General features: G+C 38.4%; 1 protein-coding gene across 8 annotated transcripts in view; it reads right to left on the bottom strand.

Annotated features, from left to right (window-relative positions):
• MID1 (midline 1) overlaps positions 1-24,029 on the bottom strand; it is a 241,882-nt gene that overhangs the window by 12,372 nt on the left and 205,481 nt on the right. For all 8 annotated transcript variants that reach the window (XM_069003727.1, XM_069003711.1, XM_069003694.1 and 5 more), the window contains 4 exons: positions 18,121-18,228; positions 14,884-15,032; positions 11,439-11,566; positions 3,204-3,347 (listed from right to left, as the gene is read on the bottom strand). In XM_069003727.1, the coding sequence (XP_068859828.1) occupies positions 3,204-3,347; positions 11,439-11,566; positions 14,884-15,032; positions 18,121-18,228 (529 nt within the window). The remainder of the gene's footprint in view (positions 1-3,203; positions 3,348-11,438; positions 11,567-14,883; positions 15,033-18,120; positions 18,229-24,029) is intronic.

Genomic DNA, 24,029 nt, shown 5'->3' with positions numbered 1-24,029 from the left:
TAACCCAAAGTCTATTTCATTAAAACAGCATTGAAAAAAACCCCCACAAACCTATCCTCAGTTCATCAAAACATGAAGGCTGCAGTGCAGCACCTGCTAATGCCACTTACAGTGACACTAGCTCTCTGTGTTCAACTGCACTACTGAGGTACACTCTGATATTCTAAGAACAGCCTTGGAAAGCTATTTGTAACAGGTGGGATGTTAAATCTTTCTGCAGGATCAAGAATATAATGTAACAAAGAGAATAAATATCCAAGCAGTTCTCTGAGTAAAATGAGGATAGGATTGACAGGGCAAGAAGAAATGGTCTCAAATTGTACCAGGGGAGGTTTAGATTGGATATTAGGAAATTGCTTCATGGTCAAGCATTGGAACAGACTGTCCAGGTAAGTGGTGGTGTCACCATTCCTAAAGGTATTCAAAAGTCATGTGGATGTGACATTTAGGGCCATGTTTTAGTGGTGGACTTGGCAATGTTAAGTTGATGGATGGACTCAATGATCTTAGAGGTCTTTTCCAACCTAAGTGATCCTATGATTCTATGATGTTTGTTAGTGGGCAAATCTCCAATACCAGTGTAATATGGAATGAACTGGGAGAGTCTCACATTTTACAAACCCAGGCAGATTTGTAGCATGTTGGCAGGAAGGTCACCATTGGAGGCACTCAAGTCTATATTAAATAATTAAATTTTAAAAAAAAAGCTTTACAACATTTGGAAAGGCCTTTCACTTATAATGCATGTATTTAATTTGGGTTAACATTATAGCTTTCAATTAAACCAGGGTATTTGCATAAGAGCTAGCTCTCTTAAAAAAAACCCAACCAACCAACCAACCAACCAACCAACCAACCAACCAACCAACCAACCAACCAAAAAAAACCCCAAAAAAACAAAACCAAAAACCCAAACAAAACAAAACCGAACCAAAAAACCACCAAAAAACAGGCCATTCTTTCATTTCTTTCCATTCTCAGTTACGGGAGGGACCCCAACAACGGTCTTCAGAGCATTTTGTAAACAAAATTTGTTTTCTCTTCAAAGTTTTAATTATGCTGTTTTTGCAAAGTGATATGAAAGTTCAGACTGCATACTGAGCACTTCATGCCATGCTTGAAAATTATATTGCATCCCTGAAATTATTGATACATATTTTGTTGATCAAAACTTTCACCTCCACATGGGAAACCGACAGTGCAGCCTAAAATAGAAATACCTTGTTATTTATTCACTAGTAAGCAAGGAGTAAAATCCCACATCCCAAGGGTGTGGAAATGGCACACCTTTTGCTGCTGCCATGTTCACACATAATGCAAATAATTGACTTGCACAGCATAAAGCCATAGATAAAAATGGACTAGAAAACAAGCAACACACTCTCTTAAGTCCTTTCTGCTTAGTAGTGGCTAATCAGGGAAGCTTTTTCTTCCTTATCTACCTTGCTTCAACTTCTTCAAAATTATTATTAAACTTTTTTCTTATCCAGCTTGCTCAGATGTAAAAGCATGTGTTGAAGTTTATTTGGTCTTTCCAGCAGCCTTAAATTTTGCAGTGTATTCTTCAAAATCAGGCTGTTAAGGAAAATACTGCATGGAGGTTTTGACAAAACATTCATCAAGTTTTCAATAATCCATCTTCTTTTTTTAGTCAGTCCTGAACACTATAATACATTCACAATATGCTACTTAAAAAATGTGTTAAGATGCCAGCACATGAATCCTCAGATATCCTTTCAGATGGCTTGAGACCAAACTCCTGCTTAGTGATGGAGAAGATGAGAGGCCCACAGTAATAGAGGAGTCAGTGGGAGAGCTTGGCTCAGTACTCAAACTTGGCATAGACCATACAATTTTTCCACTGACATAAAGTATGTAAACATGCCCACAGCACTGAGTTTCATCAAAGTATCTCAACAAATTTTCTTCTTACAAACAAATTTTGCAAGCAGGAAAGCATTTCTGCCCTGTCTCACAACTAGGCCTATCTAGGTCAGTGCATGGCCAGGGTATTAGCTGGTGGACAAAGGTTAGGGTGTAGGAAGGTTTTAAGGAATAGGGAAAGCACACACTGATCATTTCTCACCATGTTCTCCCAGGCTTCAACAGCTTACAGCTCTGTGACTTCCAGAGCCCCTTCACTGCACTTCATTGTTCTCAGTGTACTTTTCTTGCATGATCTGTCCAGGCATCTCTTGAACTCCAAAATACACCAGCCCTCTGTGGCAATGGGTCCCCTATCTAAATATATGTTGACTTAAACAAACTCCACATTTTGACTGATTTGGCTCATTTCAGAATCCTTGCTTAATAAAACAAGTATGTGTCAGCTAGTGGTATTCCTGTTAAATACACAGGGACCAGGAAGAAGTTGAATGACTTCTCCAAATTCATACTCAGTGATCCCAATGATTGCAGACCACTGAACCCAGAAGTGCTGACTTCCTGACCAAAGATCAGACAATTTTTTTTTTTTCTGTGATGAGTAGTTATTTAACAATAAAGCAATCTAAAATCTAATAAATAAACTCGGTCATTAAAGAAAGTCACAGATTCAAAACATAGAGAGTACTCATAAAAAGTGTGCTATGATACAAAATTAACATTTGTTAGTCTCATTTTAAGTAAAACCAAGTTACCATATAAGTTGTTGTTCCACTGATATTTTCTGACTTAGCCTGTAGTTCACTGAGACCTATGCTTTGTAGCCTTGAAGACAGTAAAATTCAGAGGGAAGGACTTAATCTGTATTTCAGACAAAGGTCCAGACATCAAGTTTATATAAATGACAGTGGGGCTGCAGCTCTAACTAATGACCAGTTCAACACAAGCTCCCACATGCAGACTGACTAGTGCAGACAATGAAACGGAGGTCTCTGAACTTGCTGCATCTGCAAAAAGGGACTTGGGACGCAAGAGGCAAGTCCTGTTAATATAGACAGTACTTATCCTGGGTTTAGTCTTCAAAAGTTCCCAATACATGACACTCCCAAAAAAGACACAAGAAATTCTAACTGAAGTAATTCTGAATTTTAAATGCTTTTAAAATCATTATTGGTTTGGATTAAAAATTTTGGCTTCAAATCTATCTAGAATATAATTTTTCCTTTTTTTTTTGACATAGGAGTATATTATCTTTAAAGACACTTGGTTTATGTAGAAAGCATAAGGAAACAACAAGAAAAGAGAAGGTTTATACTCACTAACAACGTTGGCTTGTCCAGTGAAGATGGTGTACTGCAGCTCGTAAGAGACAACACTGAACTCATCATCTGATGTCCAGTGCACAGTAATGGTATCATAAGAAGCTGTACAGAGCTCTTCTCGAATGGTGGGTGGGTTGGGAGCTGTGAGATACAACACAGGAGGCACAATCAGTGAAGTATTTTCCCTCTCCCCTGAGGTTAGGGGATGTAGTTGATGTATGAGTTTGTAGCAATATCATCCAACAGATTTTCAACAACTTTTCACTAATTCCAGTACTAACTGTGATTATCAATTAACTGTTAGGAAGGAATTCTTAATATCAACATAACCACCTGGGAACTCCAGATTTTGAAAATATTTTGTATTAAAGTAGCTTTAGTTTCAGATGCCCTAGAACAAGTGATGTATTGGTGATCACATTCGATGGGTACAATGACGAGTTAATTTTTCTAAGATTGTTCTGACCATTTCACCAAACTTATCAAAATTTCATTGATGCATGTCAAGAGGGAGGGTCAACACTTTTTTCAAGTAAACACTGTTTACTTGAAAGCAGTGTTTGCCCGGCCTATCTTAACAGGGGTTTCCATTAGTGGTATTGTGGTGGTTCATCCTTCCTGGCCCTGCTCCAGGCCACACTATGATCTGTCACTCATTAGCAAAAATATAATTTTGGGGAAGCTCCCTACACTGATACTTTCATGCTGAATTTTCTCCATTTTTATTGATCTCTCAGCTATCCTTTCTAATTTAGCTGCATATAATTTCTGCTGGTTATAAAATTCACTTTTTTCAGCATTAAATAAAGAGTTCCTATCATAACATAATGACTGTATGAATGTTACAACCAAATAGTCACCCAGGAGTCCTCTGTTTCTCTCTCTCTTTTTTTTTTCTAATAGACAGAAAAGATCTCTGTGTAGCAAGATATACAAACTTTTCCCATATTATTGCATGTTTGTTTCAAAGAACTATTTAAAAAAGTGAAACTTGAAGCAAGTTACTTAGGTCTAAATCTTGTTTGTAATCTTTAAAAAGCCAAACACCTAAATAACAAAGAAATGAGTCTGTCTTTGAAAGACTGGTGGATCTTCCCACATCCTTGTCTCAGTGGGAGCTTCATTCCAAATCATCTTCCCTACAAGCCATATCATGAAAAGAAAAATAACAAATCCTTGTGCTTAGTAGTGTTTCTCCCAGCTGTCACAAGTGAAGAAGGAGAGCACTCAAGCTGAAACAACCAAAGTGTGTCTGTATTAAAGGAAAAGAAAGGCAACTGTGAATGTTTGTGGTTTAGTTTTGGTTGGTTATTTTTTTTCCTGTCAGCTCTTTAACCTCTGATAGCCACAAATAATAGCCTCAAAAAAAGTGCCTCTGAAGGAATTCCACCTTTACTTTTGCAACATATTATTTTTATGACACATCTATTTTATTTTCCATTAAGAATTTTTATAGATCACGTCTCTGGTTTACTGGTGTATGTTCCCAAGGATTAAAGTGCAGACACGTTTCCAAGCAGCCTCTTTTAACCAAGGGGCATAAGGAAACATTCAAATGTGTTTCATGATATGGCCATGATTTGTGATACTCTAAATATTGAATCACGGAAGACAACAAATGCCTTTTTTTAACTTGTCAGAAAAACCCTTGGGAAAGATGGGTATTAATGAAAACAAAGACAAATAAAACTCAAATAAGAATAGGAGGAGAATATCAAAATCTGGGAAAAAAAGGTTCATGGTTTTCTGAAAAGACTTATGGTAATATCAGCTATGTTCCAAGAATGTATCCTGTAGAACAATCACAGGAGGTTTTTAAATTTTTTTCTCCCCAGCTGGGTCTTCATTTCAAAATTTTCCTGTCCTTGAAAGGCCAAACAAAAACTGGAACAAGTCTTAATTACAAACATACAAGTAAATCAATTCTTTTTGTCTGCTGGTGTTCAACTGAAATTTTTTTCTGTCATGTCCTGCACCTAGAAACAAAATATTTTACTTGAGAAATGTACTTGTTATTATTTCAACACAGAAAATAAATACTAATTTAAGGAAAGCGAAAATTACTGAAGGTTTAATTAACTGTAAACTGCATTTCAATAACACCTAAGCATCTTCAACTTCTTTGAAAATGGCAGCCTAAGTTTGCTTTTCATATGCACACCTGGCCTTATAGCTGGAAGTTTACAGGCCTTCATGTAATGAAAATGACTGAGAGGTTTGACCTAAGCAGGACATATTTTCCCTGGCTCTTTTGATTAACCACACTCACCTGAGACTATACTGCATGAATTCAGCTCTTTGGCAACATTCATTTCATAAACCACTCAGAACAGAACAAATACACCTGCACCTCCTACAGAAAGGCAGGAAAGTCTACACTTAGATGCTTTGTACGAGAAAATAATGTAGCAGTCCAACTGCCAATTTCATCATTCCACAGCACATACTCCTTTAGAGAGTGTAACTTTGTAATGCAATTAGAGATTGACCTCAACCAGTTAGCTTCAGTATTGCATTTGGTAGCGTGTGGTTTGGTTATTGAATTCATCAGTACTGTTACAGAGCTCTGTGCCACAGGAAAACCTCCTCAAAGACTCCAGTGATCTCAAGGCTGCACCAGAAACTTCCCCTTCCTGACTCGGGTGTGCTTCACCACTGCTCCAGAGGGGAAGCCCAGTATGCTTCCAGCACAGCAGTGGAAGACATAATACACTTCTCCACAGAGGATCAGAAAAAGTATCTGGGAGTGGTCACTGCTTCAGACACACTTTCATTCACCAGCATTTGTGAATCAACACTCTCTTACAAGACAGAAAAATCATTGCTGAAGGCTGTTTTAGTTCATTTTGACTCAAAACTGAGTAAACACACTTAAAAAGTCAGTAACCACACCTGAAATGCCTGAAAGGCATTAATATTAGAAATGCAATTTCTTAAATTTGCTCTCAGCAGTAACTGATCTCATGAGAATAGCTACTCCCTTTCAACCCAGTTAGTTTAGTGCACTTTCCTTTCCATGTCATCTGCATTGCTTTTGCTCTGAAGCAGAATGGTTTACACACCTGAGAGACAGCTTAGGGACACTGCTTCCTTTCCCTGGTGAATCCCAGCATGAATGCGGTGCCTCCTGGGTGCCTATTGAGATTCTATCTAATTCCTCTCAGCACAAGGTCACAGAGATTGACTAAAACCACCTCAACTTCATTTTGTTTGCTCAGTTTCTCTTTCCCTGCTGTCATGCAGTGATTGACTTGAAAATGTTCCTTATGGATTTTGATACTGAGTAACAGACAGAAGACCTAAGCAATCTGCTTGACTTAATGGTGCTAGAAATATTCATATTTCTGGTATGACTGTGAGGGAGGTGCAGAAGCTGCACTGACCCTCTCTCAGATGTTCATTACTGACTCAATTTTGGATCATGACACTGGACTGAACCAGCATACAGGAATTTGAAAGGCACAGTTACATCAGATGTGAATACAAATTTTATGTATTTTTAACTTGTCATGTATGAGTTGGTACCAAGGGCTCAGTCATACAACCATCTAGACACAGATGGTAGACCAGGACTTCAGGTAGACCAGGACTGCTCAAAATCAACAGAATGAGAAGAGATTACACTCAAACCATGAGACTGAGTGTTGACCATAGTTGGTTTTTGATCTTTCAATGCTGAAAGAGCTAAGCAGTGAGAGAGGTTGTGAAGTGTTTCCAGAAGGAAGTTGTTTCTGTGTGAAAAAATTGCTGGCGTATGCTAGACAATACATATTTCTTTGTGCAGTCATAGCTGAAGTAATGGATGAAGAAAACCTATCACTGTATCAGATGGGATTTCTGAAGTAGGGCAAATTGCAAGGTCAAAGAATAGATGTTCCTGCAAGTGATTTCGAAGTATTAAGACACAAACCAAGCATTTTTGATTCACAATGGACAAAAAACATCCTTATAACAGTAATATTGTGCAAAGGGTTTGCAAGTCATACGTATTGCCTGGATCTAGCTAGATACATGTTTAGAAAAATGATTTCCAGATGAAGAGCTTGAGCAACTGTTTAGATAAGAATGCTTTCAAAAGACATAAAGGCTATATGTACAGAGAATACAACAGTCAGATGAAGATTAAAAGTATTGTTTTAATATACTGAGCTTGATATCTCAATGTCTGGCTGGCAACTTTCAGAAAGATATCAGAGATTTTATGTGGATAGCAGAAGCTTAGGACAGACATCTACGTAAATGATAAGCACAAACTAGTTAAATTTATTTCTTCAGTAAAAAAATAGCCTAGAAGATAAGGCTGGGGAGATGGAGGGTGAAGAAGATCTGACAAATATTTTACTGGGAAGAACCAGAGGAGAAAAAAATCTCCAGGAGACAGCTGAGGTCAATTGTTTCAAAAGCAACTGACAGCAGAGATAATGAAGCTGGAATTTAGGTTTTGACATTTTGTTCAGAAGCAGTACAGATGATAGTTATAAGGTAGGCTTCCTCACTTAATTCACAGCATAGATCTATGACTAGGATGTACAAATGGTCTTTGTTTTACTTAACTGTGAAACGTGATAAAAGTAAAGCCTAATTCACTCTGTCACAAAGTGTTCAGTTTATGATCTATGAGAATTCCATGCACCAGTCTGAAAGGAGTAACATAAATCTTTCTCTGAAGTTCCAGACAACAGTAGAGAATAATCAAATGCATTTTACTCTTGGGATTATATATATACCTCTAACTCATATATACCTATATACATATATTTGCATAAATATATTCTAGATGTCTGCATAGGTTACATTTTAGGCTCAGATAATTTGGACGTGTGCTTTGCATTTTGCCACTGTAGCCATATGCTATTTATTAATGTGAAGAAAAGCCAGCTAGAACTGTTTTTCACTGGGCATCAAGGGCAGGGATAAAAATGGTTTGTTAGGAAAAACCAGCTAAAATGCTTGATACATATGTAAGTTTCCTTAGACTGCATTGTGAGCAAATTTTTAAGACTGTGGATGAGTTAGGAAAAAGGCAGAGAAGGAGTTACATAAATGACACAGCCATCATGAGTGATCACAGAAAATATCTTTATAGCAAGGCAACCCTTCATTTTGATGCAGATAAAACTTTTGTTTTCTTCAGTGTACAGCAATTAGGCTGGTAATATTGACATATGATGTACAAAGGGGAGAAAACCTGAGGGATGCAGGAACAGACTGCTAGACAGAATTAACCTCATATAACTTTACAGATCTAAACCACAGTTATCTGCATTTGCATGAATCTATCTATCCTCTGTTTGGAGACAACTGGGAGGAATAGGCAACTCCAGAATGGAGTCAACTGCCTCAACATATGTGCCTCAAAATTAGATGGTTATTTCTCTTATTTGACTATAAAAGAAGATGTGGCTGATTATTTTAAAGGTAGATTGCTAGGTTAGGGCAAATGAGCCTGTTTTTTATTTTAATTCTTCCTTTCATTTCCTTGGATTTTTATAATTTTGGGGTGAATGCTCAACACGATGGCAAAATTCCTGCAGGGTTGGAGAGAGGTAGACACCATAACATTACACTGGTACTGTATAAGAAGCTGAAATTACTCATATCACATTATTATTGTGTTTTATTTACTTGAATATGAGTTAGACCCTGATTGTATTCATCTGTCACACAGGGATAAAGAAATTCCTTGCAGATAAAATTTCTCTTTTAGATATTCAAGAACCCCACAGCTCTAGCAGGCAGGGGTGCTGCTGCCCTGTGCATGCACACAGTCTTGTGCTTCCCAGTATTAATCTGTTCAGTTATTCATAGAATCACAGTGTCAGAGAATAGTTTGGATTGGGAGGGACCTTTAAAGTTCTTCTGGCCCAATCTCCAGACAGTGAACAGGGACAGGTTGCTCAGAGTTCTGTCCAACTTGACCTTGGATGTTTCCAGGGATGGGACCTATACAGCCTCTCTGGCAACCTGTTCCACTGGATCACCACCTTCATTTTAAAGATTTTTTCCTTGTATTTAGTTTGAACTTACCTTCCTTTGGTTCAGAGCCATTACCCCTTGTCCTGTCTCAACAGACCCTACTAAATGTTTTAAGTGTTGAAAGATCACTCCTTGGAGCCCTCTCTTCTGCAGGCTGAAGAACTCTAACTTTCTCAGCCTTTCCTCAGAAGAAAAGCCAGAAGCCAGCCCTCTGCATGGAAGAGATTACAGTGGTTGGCAATGAGGAGACTCTGCACCCTCACATTCTCCTGAACTAACACAAGTATACCCTCTGCAAACTGTAACAAGTGAATGGACCCAGGAAGTGTTTTCCAGTGCTTTTCTAACAGTGCTTTGTGCCTTTCATTGCAAATTCTTGCTATTAACAGCAGATGCTTAAAGACCCTGCAAAATAAAAACCTACCACATCTCTTCTGTTTTCAATTGAGCTGGAATGAATTGTTCTAATTCTGGCATTGAAATCAAAACACCCTAAATTACAGTAATTTGTTTCTCTTTGTGAGTCATTGTACGCTCTGAGACTGCACATTACTCAGGCTTTCAGTAAGGGTCTAATCCTGTGGGCTTCTTCAGGCCAAAGATCTCAGTTAAGTGAGGTGGGGCTCTGCTGTGTGGAGAACCCACCCTGCAGCCTGGCTCAAAGCGCAGTGTGCTCTCTAGTTCCAGACACAGCCAGATCCTCCAGTTCTGTGATGGGGAAATACACAGTGTCACTGACATGAGAAAACATCTTTCACTGCTGAGCCTGTGATGTTGATTGCTTGAGCAGCTTCTGGTTGCTCGTGGGAACTCTGCCAGGCAGCAATCTGCTGCAGCAAGGAGGCAACCCCAAGGGAGAGGATAACACGTCTCCCGGGAAATAGGGTTTGGTCCCTGCTTTCCCTCCTCTGACTGCTCCAGGCTGAGCTCCAGCTGTTCTTTCACTCCACTCTGCTGCAGTGGCTTTTAACCATTTCTCAATCCCACTTCCTCACACTCTGGTGGTGAAGAATGCAAGATGAGGAGGTAGGAAATGCATCCCAGTTGTGTGAAGCACCTAATGCTTCCTGGGGCATTCTGGGGCTGCTGGAGGTAATATATTCAGGATTATGAGGGTGAGTGTATTTGGTTTATGTAGCAAGGTTTTGGTAGTGGCTGGGCTGCAAGGATTATCTCTGTCAGAAAAGATCAGGAGCTGACTCAGTATCCAACACAGATACTAGATCAGTTCTAAGATACACCTGCCAGGGTCCAAAGCTGAGCCCATCACTGGTGCTGATAGTGCCTCTGTGACAGCATTTTAAAGAAAGGGTAAGAAAGGCTGTGCATAGCTGGGGGGGGGAAAGGAGTGAGAAAATGTGATAAAAACAGCCCTGCAGATGCCAAGATTGGTGAATAGAGAGGGAGATGATGTGCCCCAGGTGCCAGAGCAGAAATTCTCCTGCAGACTGTGGTGAAGACTATGGTGATGCAGGCTGTTTCCCTGCAGCCCACGGAAGACTACAGTGAAGCAGATCTCCACCTGCAGCTGTGGAGGACTCACACTGGAGCAGGCTGATATGCCCTGGAGCAAGCTGCAGCCTGCAGAGAGAGGACCACACAGGAAAAAGGTTTCTCACAGGAATTGAGGACCATGGAAGACTGACACTGGATCAGTCCACCTCTGAAGGACTGCATCTGGCAGAAGGGACCCACTCTGGAGCAGTTCTTGGAGAATGGCAGCCTTGAAAGGGCCCATGTTGGAGAAGTCCATGAAGAACTGCATTCCATGGGAGAAAGCCCATGCCAGAGTAGGAGAAGGGCACCAGGAAGAAGGCATGGCAGAGATGATGTGTGATGAACTGACCACAACCTCCATTCCTCATCCCCATGTGCCAGTTGGTGGGGAGCAGGTACAAAAGCAGGGAATGAAGCTGAGCCCAAGAAGAAGGGAGTGGGAGAAAGGTTTTTTTCATAGAATTATTTTTATTTCTGTGTCCTACTTTTACAATTAATTTGCAATAAATTACATTAATCTTCCCCAAGATGAGTCTGTTTTGCCTGTAGCAGTAATTCTTGAGTGATCTCCTTGTCCTTATCTCAACCCATGAGCTTTTCATCTAATTTTCTCCCCTTACTGAGAAGGTGGAGTGAGAGGGGCTTGGTGAGCACCTGGCAATCAGCCAAAGTCGCAAACACAGGGAGGAGTGAACAAAATCCTATCACTACTATTTTATGAGAAATATATAATAGTAGCACCTCAAGAAAAAAATGTACCTGTAAGGTAATCAAGGCATTCCAACAATTTCTTCTCCCTGGTAAAATCGAGTGCGAAAGTATCAAAAGTATCGTTGAGATTAATTTCAGGAATTAGAACCTGGGAGGATGCAGTTGCCATGGAAACCCTGTAATGAAAAGAAAAATGTCTTTTAGCCCTCAAGACAAAATGAATTTCATATCAAGGTGGACCTGATCAATATGATTGTTATTGCTTCTCAAAAAGCTTGGCAAAAGCCTCCACATGTATTTTATTTATAAAATAAATATTTATTAAGTTAGGAACTTCTTCTTCCACTTTTATTTTTGAGAGCAAGATCTCCAATAATTTTTTTTTATTGAGCTTAGGTCTAACATGCAGTGTCAGGTAAGATTTTAACAAAATATTGGTCAAGCAACAATATACCTTGAATTCTTCTTTTTAATCACCCATTCAACCAAAGAAGAAAGAGCACTATAATTAACTGAGTTCTAAGCAATTCTAACACATGCTGCATCTCTCCCAACCCTTGTTTTCCCAAGCAGTTCCTTGCTCCAGGCATGCCTTGGCACTGCTGTCCCAAGGGCTTGGTGCAGTCCCCCCACCTCCTCAGCTGTTCAGCACAGCACACTGCTGTTAACTTCAAAAGGCACAGGAGGGAGATAAAACAAATAGATGTCAGCATGGTTTATTTTAGAAGGCTTTTCTCTGCAAAACATGTGTGCAGACTTATATTTCCTCCAAAACTGAAAAGTTTCCTTGCCTACCTCATTTCAGGAGCTACATCCACATTTTCTCTGTCCAGATGTACTAATACAAAGATACGAACTTTTCACAAGAAAAATGCCATCAGGAAGCATTTCTCAGACCCTTCAGCCTGGTATCTCAAAATGCATATTTCTGGAGACCTAGATACTACATATGTTTATAGAAAGTTTGACTGGTTTGAGGAGAGAGATCACTAAATCTTTTGCTACACAACAGAAATTGGGCAAATGTTTCAGTTTGGAGGTAAACAGACAACCATGCATGCCATGTATGTCTGTTATCTATCATTCATGACACGTCTAATCAAAATATTTGATTGCTTCAATTTAAAATTTTCCCAAATTAGAGTATTATTTTTCTGTAGACAGGACTGAAATGACTCCAAGACAAATGTTGACTAAGGACTACTTTTTCTTTTCTTTTCTTTTTTTTTTTTTTGGTGTAGTATTTTAGGAAAACACAATAAGGAAAGTCAAAAACTGAACTGTTTTCTAGTAAATATTCTTGTTACAGTCAGTTTTCAGCATTGTTTTTCTTGCAGCTGTGGATGTAGAATTTAGTTTAAAGTAGATCCTAGGACCGTTTGGTTTTTTTAATATCCCCAGGTATTTCTGGACTGTTTTGGCATATGCAAAGGGTACTCTGTATTTACATGTGTTACAGTCAGTTTTTGAGGACATCGACAATTCAATATTTCAGACAGCATGTTGCCATATTAAGTTCAGAGGATTGAATTTTGTCCTGTAATTCTCCCTACTGTTGACACTGTAAACACTGACACTGTACTTGATTGGAAAGGGTTTTTCTAGGATAAATGTATTTCACCTACTGTAAATAATGCATGGCCTAAATGATCCGAGTGTATGTAATGACTTTGCTTGCGTAGTTGCCTGTTGTGCTTAAAACAGAATATTATACTGCAATTACTTTGAAATGTGTGGATGGGGAAATGCAATGAGCATGATTTCAGGAGACTGCTTTAGCTGCTGGAGCTCTGAGCCCTGGTGAGACTGTTACATGAGCAGCCTAAAAGCAAACAAAATGTTGCTCACCACATGAGAACTAAGAGAGTTACTTGTGAGGAATAATTTTTCAATCCAATTTTGCCTCTTTTTCCATTTGCAATTTGTCTGCAAGCACTTGGTGGTTTTTTTACCCTTAGTTTTATTCACTGCTTGGAATGATTCTCTGATTTTCAGGGTGTTCACAGACATCTCATTACAGACAGCAATCTCTGATAGCCAAGAATTAAGTTTGATTGGGCACATATGTCAGCTTGTCTCATTTCTGCTCTCCCAGTGTCTCTCCTGTGATTGTATTTATGATGCAACTGTTCACACTGTGCAAGTTCAAAATGGAGCTTCTCTGAATATTCCCTGGTAGTCAGTTACAAAGCTCTGTGTCTCCACAGGTTTTTGCCCTACTGCTGGTTCTGCTGAATACTGAAAAAAAGGAGCAAACTCCCACCTTCAGCTTTTGATACTTGTAGTTTTACTACTGGCTTCAACTGGGATGCCATAATGTTGCTCGGTGACAGAATACAAACCACGGTCTGAGAGACAACATATAACTCACTGCCTTGCCTGGCCTTGCCTGGCTTTGCCTTTCTCAACTGATGTCTCTGAACCTGTAACAGGCAACCCAGTGTCACCAGCTTATTTATAAAGTGATAATTAGCTTTGATGAAGACTGATACAGCACACCAGAGTAGGTGATAGAGTTAAAAAAACCCAAAATATAATAGGAGCAGAGAATTTCATGCTTTGTATTTGGGGGAAAGTGGCTGGAAAATGTGAAGTTATAATGTGAACCCAGAAATACAAAAACCAGCTATTTAAAACAATTAATAAAAAGCATACTTTTGATGTCTTTCTTCTTTGTTGTCCATATTCTCCTTCCTTTAAATTTTTAAAATTTTTTTAAAAAAATTTCTGCTTGATTTCTAAACAGCTGATATTAGAGCAAAATATTTTTTCATCAGAAAAACTCAATGGGAATGTTTCAGCATTCACAGCATTGCACTGAAAACCAGACCAAATTTTCAGATAGCATGGTACTTATCTTTGAGATCCTTGATATATCTGGCATGCTGAAGAGGAGCCAGGATCCTGAAAGGAGTAGAAATTGCCTGCACCCAGGAACCCAACACAGCAACTGCTGTACTTCCAAACCCCCTGGACTGTTGGATCTCTATCTCTTCAAGATGCATGGTGCAGGTACACAAAGTTACACACTTCATTATGTTGTAGCTTGCTATTTGTGAAGAATATGAATCCATTAAGATAATTCCCAGTTTCTTCTAAGGCATGTACTTGCTCCCTGATTTCTTTATCAATTTCAGAATTTTTAATGAAGTAGGAATTTCAGCCACAAACCTGTTTTTATTAGTGTATTTAACATCAGAACTCTGCTTGGCAACCATTCTACCTCTTTCACTTGTGCATGGTGTTACTGTTCTAGCTCTCAATTTGCACCTTCTTTTGACTGCTCCTCTTCTCAAAGGGATGTTTTGATTTAGCATTACAGTGAGGTTCTTCCCACTCTGGTACAGCATGAACTAGCCTTTTGCGGGAATATGTCAACTACCCGCCTGCCTTTGACCACATCTGTGATGTGACAAGACAATACAGCAACTATGACAATCCAGCTGCCTTAAAGTGTGATTTTCCTTTTCATTGAGAGGAGTGTCTCCTTTACCTTTCAGTGATGTTTTTAGCTGTCTGCAGGAAGCGAGCGTGATCGTTCTCCTTCAGCGACTGCTCAGCCTGAGAGATGAGGGATGTCGAGCGCTCGATGCACTGTTTGCAGTTTGCAATCTGCTGAGCCAGTTTTCTCAACCTCACCACCTTGAGTGGAAACACAGGAAAGCAGTCATGTCTCTAAGGTCACAAATCATGACTGAGTTTGCAATTCAGAAGCAAAGCTGGGCAAAGGAGCAGTTAGGATGAATGGCTTTGGTGACAAGAGCTTCTTTCACACAAGCTTTGTGGTGAACTCCATCTAGCCATGTAATATTTTTAATAAGGGACAGGCACAGCCTTTCTGCCTGAATATTTTCCACATGGAAAACAACAGGGGAGAGCCAAAACAAGCACAGCTGGCCTATTTTCCAGCAGAAGGAACGTCATTTCCTGGTAATTTCTGCTTACATGATAACTAAGGGCTATTTAGATAACCATTTCCCTGAAATTATGAGATCTGTGTTAGAGGCTACTTATAGATTAACTACTTTTTTCCTATTACTTAGGTGAGCTTCATAACAAAAAAAATCTGAAAATAAATCTTAACAGAAAAAGACTTCAATTCTATCAACAATACATGCCTGACCTTCTCATTTTGTGCTTTTAGTAAAACAGGGTGTTTTCTTGCTGGATATTTTTAACTGGACAAAAGCACAGTAGTGTTGGAGAGCTGATTATTATTACTGCAAACATATGTGCTGGAGATAAACACAGTAGATGTGACTGTAATCATTAGCTGAAAGGTTAGGGAAGGGCACAGTCCTCCGTTTAAAGACAATGCTGGCTAACAAAACTTTCAGGAACTAAAATAGTTCCTGAAAGGTCTGGGAGTCTTTCCCTTTGTTATCACATCAGGATCATAGTTTTAACAGGAGTAAGAAATAGGAAGGAAATTAAATAACTCTGGAGTTTAGAAAGGCACATTAAGACCCAGTTACATGCAAAATAAGGAAACTAACAACCAAGTGGGTTGGCAGAAATATCCAAATTTATAATCAAGATAACATTCCCAGTCTCAGGAATTAGAGCACAAGCTATGAAGTTGCTGGGCTGTCTTTCAGATATATTGGCATCCTAAGCAGTAATGAGGATATCTTAGTGCATGTATCTGACAACAGAAACAAGTAGCAAAATAAACATTCTTAAAAAACTTTCCAAATAAGATACTGGCCAAATGATTTGTGTCATGTAACATTTGTATCTCTTTAAAGATAAAAACAAAAAAAGCGGAGAAAATGTTTGGAATGCACAGATTTTGGTACTGCTAATGATTTGATCAGCTTCTAGAATGAACGAATGCCATAATATTTCCTGTGCATTTTCAGAGATTACAATTCAGTCTATACCAGTGCAACCAGGGAAAGGTTCACTTCCACTTTTTTAACACTGCAGTGTTAAAAAATTTATCTCTTTATTTACTAATTAATTAACAAGCAAACAGTAAAATGAAATAAATGTTAACTTGTGAGTTTTTTGCACTAGAAGGCGTGCCATGATTTGTGATGTCTATATATGAACTATATTTTTGACTTGATTGATTCTTTTTTATATCTTCAAGAAGATGAAGATGATAAATTGAAAAAGGAAGAGTCTCATCTCACTCACTCCCCACCCACTTCTGCAATGGTAGGAATGATATCTGCCCTAGGATTATCTTACCTAGTTGATATTTCCTTCTTTCCTGTCACATCTTCTGTGGGTTTTTATCGGGTTTGTGTGATAGGTGAGATTAAGTATGGAGCTGCACAGGGTTTTCAGACTTGTGTAACTGAATCTGCAGCCTTGCAGGCACAGCTAGAACCCAGTATGTGAGTGTTTCCAGCTCTGTAGCCACACCTACAGTCCTACAGAGAAATTTGTCTTGCTCTACCTTCCAGAAAGACCCTTAGCCATAGGTCCCCTTAAAGGAAAACACCTTGGGCAGAATTTCCTGTGGCTTTTCACATGGGTCTCTTGAGACCCTGAAATCTTTCAACATATACCCCATTTGAGTCAAACCATTCCAGATCTTAACTGGACCTCCACTGATACAACTTTCAGTTCAACAACACAGAACAAAGAATAGGGACAGATTCTGATAACATCTCTATTCAAATAAATTTGGAGTCAACTGTATTAAAAATCTTCCATGCTAGTGGTAATTAGAATATATCTTTGCAAGCAACAGAGTAAGTTTTCTACTTCATTGGCAGCACATCTGGTCTCTCTGCATAGAGAAACAGAGCTGAAACAAAAATGAAGAAGGCCATCTACTTCATTTGAAGGGGATTATATTTTGTTAACAACATGAGGAAATTCAGGTTTTGTCACACAGTGTACAGGACCTGTGGTTTCAAACGTGTTTAAGTTAGCCCTTGCCTACAGGCCTTTCATTTCAAGTTAATTGGAATATCTTGACAGCCACATGAACCATTTAACTTGTGCTTGACATTATTCCTTTCCTGAGCTTTTCCCACACAAGAAGAGGGAATATCTGGCTTAGTTAGTTTAGGAGTTAAACAGTAAACACCTTGTATGTAGAAAATAAAAACATTAATTCAAATCTAACGCATTTCTGAATTAACAGTTAGCTAGCAAAATATGTTGAAACTTGAATATCAGAGATTTTTCCTGCTCAATGTGTTTGCTACTCATAATCATGGAACTTCGAGACATAGAAATGCACACCTAATTTAATTTCTTGCACACTTTTGAATATATTTTTTTGTAAATAAGTTAAGACTTCTTATTCTCACAAATGGCAATGACTGGAACAAAATTTTTATGCAATAGTATTTGAATAAACAATTGAAGTACCTAGGGAAAAAAAAAAGATAATTGCGAGACATGATTCTATATGCTGTGACATTTTGTGAAAGTTAAAACTTTGGGAGAAATACTGTCCGGCACATAACAGAGTGAAGTAAACATTAAGTGGACATAATTTAATTGTCATTTAGCCATCATGACAGCATTTCTGGTTTTAGCCTTAAAATCTGTAATCACCTGTAGTGAAAGAAATGCCAAATAAACAGTTGAGGTCTAGCATACTAATCTTCAAGGATTTCATTCTTCTTTACATGAAAGTACCAGTAGCCAAGGACTACACAAGGACTTTTACAAATTTCTGCTAATAATATCTGCAGTCAAAAAAGCTGCAATCAAAAGGAAACAGTGTTGACCTACTTGTGATCTAAAGAATTAAAGCTTTTACCTTTCCTTCCTTGATTTTGGTTCCAATTATTTGTCGTCTTTGTTGGATTATTTCAATGAGTTGGTCACATTCTTCCATTAGCTTGGTTTCTTGGCGGGAGGCATTTACCTACGAAGCAAAACATTATGATTAGCAAAACCTTTTTTTGACATTTTCCTTTTCCATTTTCTAATTTAAAAATTGCAATTTCTAAAATGTTGGGTTTGGCTTTTTTTTGCTCTTTTCCATGTACGATCTGTGTTATTTTAAGTCCCCTCTTTTGGATTTTGTGAAGTACTGAATTGAATCTCAATGTTTTGTTTGCAAGAGGCAGGACTTGCAAATAGATAATCAGATATTTCTAACTCCAGTGAGAAAACTCTGTTCTGGTGAGTATTGAGTGGTGTCAGCTCTAACACACATCAGTGAGAAGCGAGGTGTCTTCAGGAGGTGCTTCACACATCACAGTTTGCAGCCACATAAAGCACTGCAGTGAACACCAGTTCTCTTAGGAGCACAAGTACTGGATCTGAGAGTCCATCTGGTGCAGTATTCCCTCTCACTGCTGTTAGTGCCAGCATATGTCAGTAAACAACGTTAGGGGGAAAGGAGTACCAACATGTGTGATGACTCCCATGAATGTTTTCTTGTCCTCCAACCATTTGCAGCTCAGTCTTCTTGAACCAGACACAATTAAACATCATTACTAATACTCAGAATAATTATATTATGTGTATTTATTTAGTCTCTCCTTCAAACCCTGGAAGCGTTGGGAATCTGCATCATTCTACAGAAATGAGCACCACAGCTTAACTCACAGTGAACAACTGCCTCCTTTTAGATGGATTTGAACCTATCTCCTTCCAGCTGCATTTAATGATCCCAAGTCCTTTTACTGGAAAGGACAGTGAATTACTGATACCATCTATATCCACATATTGGTTCCTGAAAGATTCAAATTACCAAATATCCAACTATACCAAAGCATGTGTTGGCTGTCTTAATTATTCCTGTTTTGCCTCAGCAATGAATCAGATAGAAAATAATGTGTTCATGTAGTTTTCTAGAGTATAAATATATGAAGAAATGAAATTTCTTTAGTGCAAAAAGCACTTTTTTAGTGCAAATATTAGCTTTCTATAGTAAATGTTGACTTCTTTTTAAAAAAGAAAACAAAACCTATAATAGAAAATTTTGGGTTCTTGGATGAATATGTTTTGTTTCTGAAGGAGACTGACTTTTTCAATGAAAAGTGAATATTCTGTACAACCAGAAAAAAGTACTTCCCCTTCAGCAGTTGCATGTTTAGCTTACACATAGGTGTAAAGAGTCAGAGAAAAAGGTAAAAAGTTCTAATCATGCCTAGAAAAAAAGAAAAAAAGAAAAAAAAGAAAGGACATTTCAGAGCTATGCTCCCATTTGCACTTTGCTAAATGAGGGTAAGAAGGTAAAGCTGCTTTCAGCCCTGGCTAATTGCCCCTACAGCCATGTCACCTTTTCCACTGGGATAGTAAGAGTCAGTGGTGAACAACAATGGGGAATAGTTTCAGGTGACAAGTAACTATATTGCACCCCTTGGTTGTTTTTTCAGTCTGACGAGCCCCATGATCTGCATCAGTATTCTTTTCTTTCCTTCCAACAATGTGTTTAAACATGCATTTACCTGTAAGCACATTATGGAACTCATTAAGCTTAAACAAATGCTTATATATCTAAATTTGGACCAGAACCAATTTTACAAATAACCTTCTTACGTGAAATACGCAGTGTCCTCCAGGCAAAGAGGGACTTGTCTATAAAGACCTGCTTTTATCAGGGTTTTGGATTATACATCTCAAATCTTCATAAAATTAAAGTTTGTTTGCACATTTTAGAGGCTTAATTATTAATCAAAACACCAAGATTATAAAGAGTGAATACATTTGTTTCTGGAAGGGGTCATATGTGTTTGCAAGTGCTGATGAAGATGTAGAATGTATTCCCACCATGCTGTTTTAGGTGCCCATGGATCTCCTTACATTTGCTGTTTGCCCTGCCTGGCTTCTCACCACAGTCCATGAGGAGAGACGGAGCATGAAGCAGCTCACCCAAATCCTCTAGCAGTGCCACTGTCTCTTCACTGATAGCTCAGGTAACCTAGAAAAGTTAGTCAATCAGCACTGTCCCTCCTATTCCCTCAATTCTTGGTGTCCCACCACCTCAGCTGCATCACGCATCTTACTCGGCATGAAACCCTGCAGAGCTGCTTTCAACAAGCTGTACTGTGCACCAGTTTCCCAGCCCTGATTTCAGTTTCACTAGTGGACTGAAATTCCACCAAAGAGCAGGGAATCCTACACAGGCTCAGCCAGAGGCAGCGATCACATCCACTGCACGCGGGCACAGCTCCTGTGTCAATACCAACGTCGGCTCATGCCACAGCCAACTTCAGCACTTAATTACAGTAACACTTTTGGCACTTAATTATGGTAACACTTCATGGGATTTTTGAGTAGCTTCCACTCAAAGTGTTACTTCTAGCACCACTTACATCACCAATTTACTTTGTCAAGCAGACCTAATTAATTTTTGGGATAACTGTCTTGAAACACAGAGTTACAGGAAGGTTAAGTCAACATTGTTTCATTTAATGCTCTGGTTGATTTGAATAATTAATGTATTAATTGGATCTTAACCTAAAAAGCTCTAGACTAAGAAAAACAAAATGCCTGGAAAAAATCTCTGGATTTCTTAATGCATTGACTGCAGACTAATCTTTTTCTTTGAAATCTGAAAAGTATACTCTTTTATAAACTCCATTTGAAGACATTTCCAACTTTATAGCTTGGACAAGCTTGTTAAAAATGAAAATAATATTCTAAAATTATATGATATGTCTGAGCTTTGTATGAAAAAAACCTCAAACATTTAATCTGGGAGCTTTTCTCAAGCTGAAATACTCCTTAATCACATTTTCAGCCTGCAAAGCCTCTGATTCAATAATAACTTTATAATCGAGCACATGCCTAATTTTAAGTGCACTATATTAGCTGTGGCCCTAAAGGGACTATTTGTGAGATTACCACTGAATATTATTTACTTGTATGTTCCCAACGAGTTGTATGTCAGACCAAAGGCATATGGTCATGTGTCAAAGAGCCACAGGCATGGATCAGGGCTCTGCTGTACAGGTGTTACAAAAATACCAGAATAAGAATTTTCCTTCTGCTTGAGTCCTTTGATGAACAGCAACCTTAACAATAACTTCCAGCTGGGCAGTCCAAGGAATGTGAGTTCTGTCTGGTGAAAATATTTGAGGTTTTACATTCTACATTTTTTCCACATTAAAAAACAAGCCCTCTTTCCAAGGAGTTTGTTAAGAGACTGAGAGCTGCCTTATAAAGGTCTGGTGACTGTGTCACATACTTTGTGAGAGACTTCAAATCGTACAGAGGGTTGATTTCAGTCTGGGCATCCTCTACCCAAGATGAAAGTTGATTCCTTAGTCTGAGGTATCTGTTGTCTGAGAGTTTATGATAGACTTGGGGACATCTTTCTATAGAAAATTTCACTGACATCAAAACACTTAGTTTTGGCATCAACCAGTTCCTTAAACATCCATGTCCAGAAATACTTTGAACCTAAAGCTCTGTCTTTTATTGGTATAATTTTTATAAACTTATTTTTCATGCCACAAAACAGTTTTAAAACTGACTAGGAGGCCTTATGACTTAGCAAGAGCTATGATGTCTACAAAGAAGAGAAAGGACAGATTCTAGTCCCCCTGCTTTTGTGGGGAGTTTATTCCCATTTCTGTAACATACACAGACCTCAAATACTTTACTGAAAAAACCCAACAACTTTGCAAATTTCAGGTTTCTTTCCAAGTTTTCCAGACAGATGGGTAGAGACTGTTGCTCCTTGCCTCAGGAAGCAGGTGTAGTTAAAATAAAGAAAAATGGGGGTTCCTAAAGCATCTGTCTGGGAGCTGGAAACAACAAGGCCTCCCAGCCCAAAGGGGAGACCAGGCCAGCTGTTCCCAGCTCCACAAGCTGAGAACTCATCAGGAAGGTGTTCTGCCCTCTGTAGAGGCTTCCTAGGCTTTCATCTTCAGAGACCTGAGTTAAATTGCAGCTTAGCTCATAAGAAAATGAATGTGGTGGTTTCAAAGTCCCCAGCAGATGTTTGGGAAGTCACAAAAGTACAGAATGACTGGAGATTCGAGGTTACAGTGGAGCTTCTATGGTTAATTCAAAGGCAAACAGAATCAGAGGGCTGGTTTCATACCCACGAAAACTTCCTCAATGAATATACTGAAGCAAAGGATTTTTTTTAGTGTCTCAGCAGAATTTTTCTTGCAAGAGCAAAACTCTCCATCTGAGATTCCTTATGGATGAGGCAATTCTCTCCACAAGTGGAAATCCTCATGTGTCTCTTTGGCAAATAATCTCTAAATGACAAGCAAAATAAGACATCCTAAATTACAGGGGGTCTGCTTTTTAAAGGCTACACTGTCTGTGATAAATTCATCAAAATCAGAGCAATTTTTATTTACTAGTCGTGCTGTTTATGCAAAATGGAAGAAAGTAGATTGTAGGAAGAGTATGATCTTTGGAAATCGAGACATGACTTTGGGTTTCAGCTTCATGATTTAAAAATTGTCTCAATTCCTTAAAAAATAAATTCTTTGCAGCTGTACAGGCAAAGAAGAGTTATGAATTTTTCTTTATGCATTTGAGTTGATGGTTATAGAATGACTATATACTCACAAGAAAACAATTACTGTATACTCACAAGAAGACAAAAATACCAGAAAAGTAAATCAAATTATTGCACTCAAAACCTGTTACATCATTGCCACATAACTTCACTCTAGATTTCAGCCTGAATTTCTTCTTACACAAAACCTAGAAACAGAGATTAAAAAAAATCTAAAAGTTTTACATATAATGGCCGATATCTATTTGTTCTAGGAAAACTTTCTTCATTGTCATGCAGATGTGGAACACATTTTCTTGGATCCCTAGATCTTGGTTCCTAGATGAAGTAAAGGATTATACTCCTCTAAAGAGAGAGGCTTGTTTATTTTACTAATGTTGTAAAGAGAGTAATTTTCTTCATAGAGCTACAGTACATCGATGTAATATTTTAAAGTCACCCATGTTTAATTTATTTATTTAATGGAAATACAGAGGATAGTCATTAATGTACATTTATGAAAAAATTTCTTCCCTTTTTTTTATGACCATACTGAATGAGAGTTGTGGATTCAAACTTTTTTTATTTCATATCCCTGTTTAATAATACATGTTGTTTAATTTATTCTTCTGCAGAGCAAAAGCAACTCTTGGAAAACAACTTTTTCAGATTTATCCCTAGTCTGCGTAAATCTGATTTTATCTGTGATGACAAACTGTGCCTTTGGAAATATGTGATATTAATCAGCTTGCCATCTGAATGGATCTTCTACAAATTCTTTACTCTGAAATGGTGCAAAAAAAAAAGAGAAATGGTCATCTTCCATTTCAAGTGTGCCAGAGGCTTTGTTTTTGTTTGCATTCCACATCTATCTCTAACCAGGAGACCTGTGTTTAGAGGCAGTCTCAGAGCAGGTTAAACAAAGGTCAGTGCAAAAATATGCCAGCTTACTCTGGCTACGTAGGAATTTTGTGAATGAAGGATCGATTAGGCCAGGGTAGCTAAACCACTTTGGGTCAGGCAGATAAGACTATCTGCCCCAATCTTGACTAAAAGTAAACCTTTTTTAGAAGACTGAAGTACTCATTTTACTTACTAAAGTATTGTTTTAAAGTTTTTTGTCCTACTGTGCTTTGAAGCACATTGTTGAGAAACTAACCAGCAAGACATCGAGAAGTCCCCTGCTGACATTTACAATCTAATCCCCAAACAAAAAAAAACCCCAGAATTCCATGGGGGAAAAAATTATAGGA

Source organism: Aphelocoma coerulescens, chromosome 1, assembly GCF_041296385.1.
Source record: "Aphelocoma coerulescens isolate FSJ_1873_10779 chromosome 1, UR_Acoe_1.0, whole genome shotgun sequence".
NCBI lineage: Eukaryota > Metazoa > Chordata > Aves > Passeriformes > Corvidae > Aphelocoma > Aphelocoma coerulescens.
This window is presented reverse-complemented; position numbering and strand designations above follow the sequence as displayed.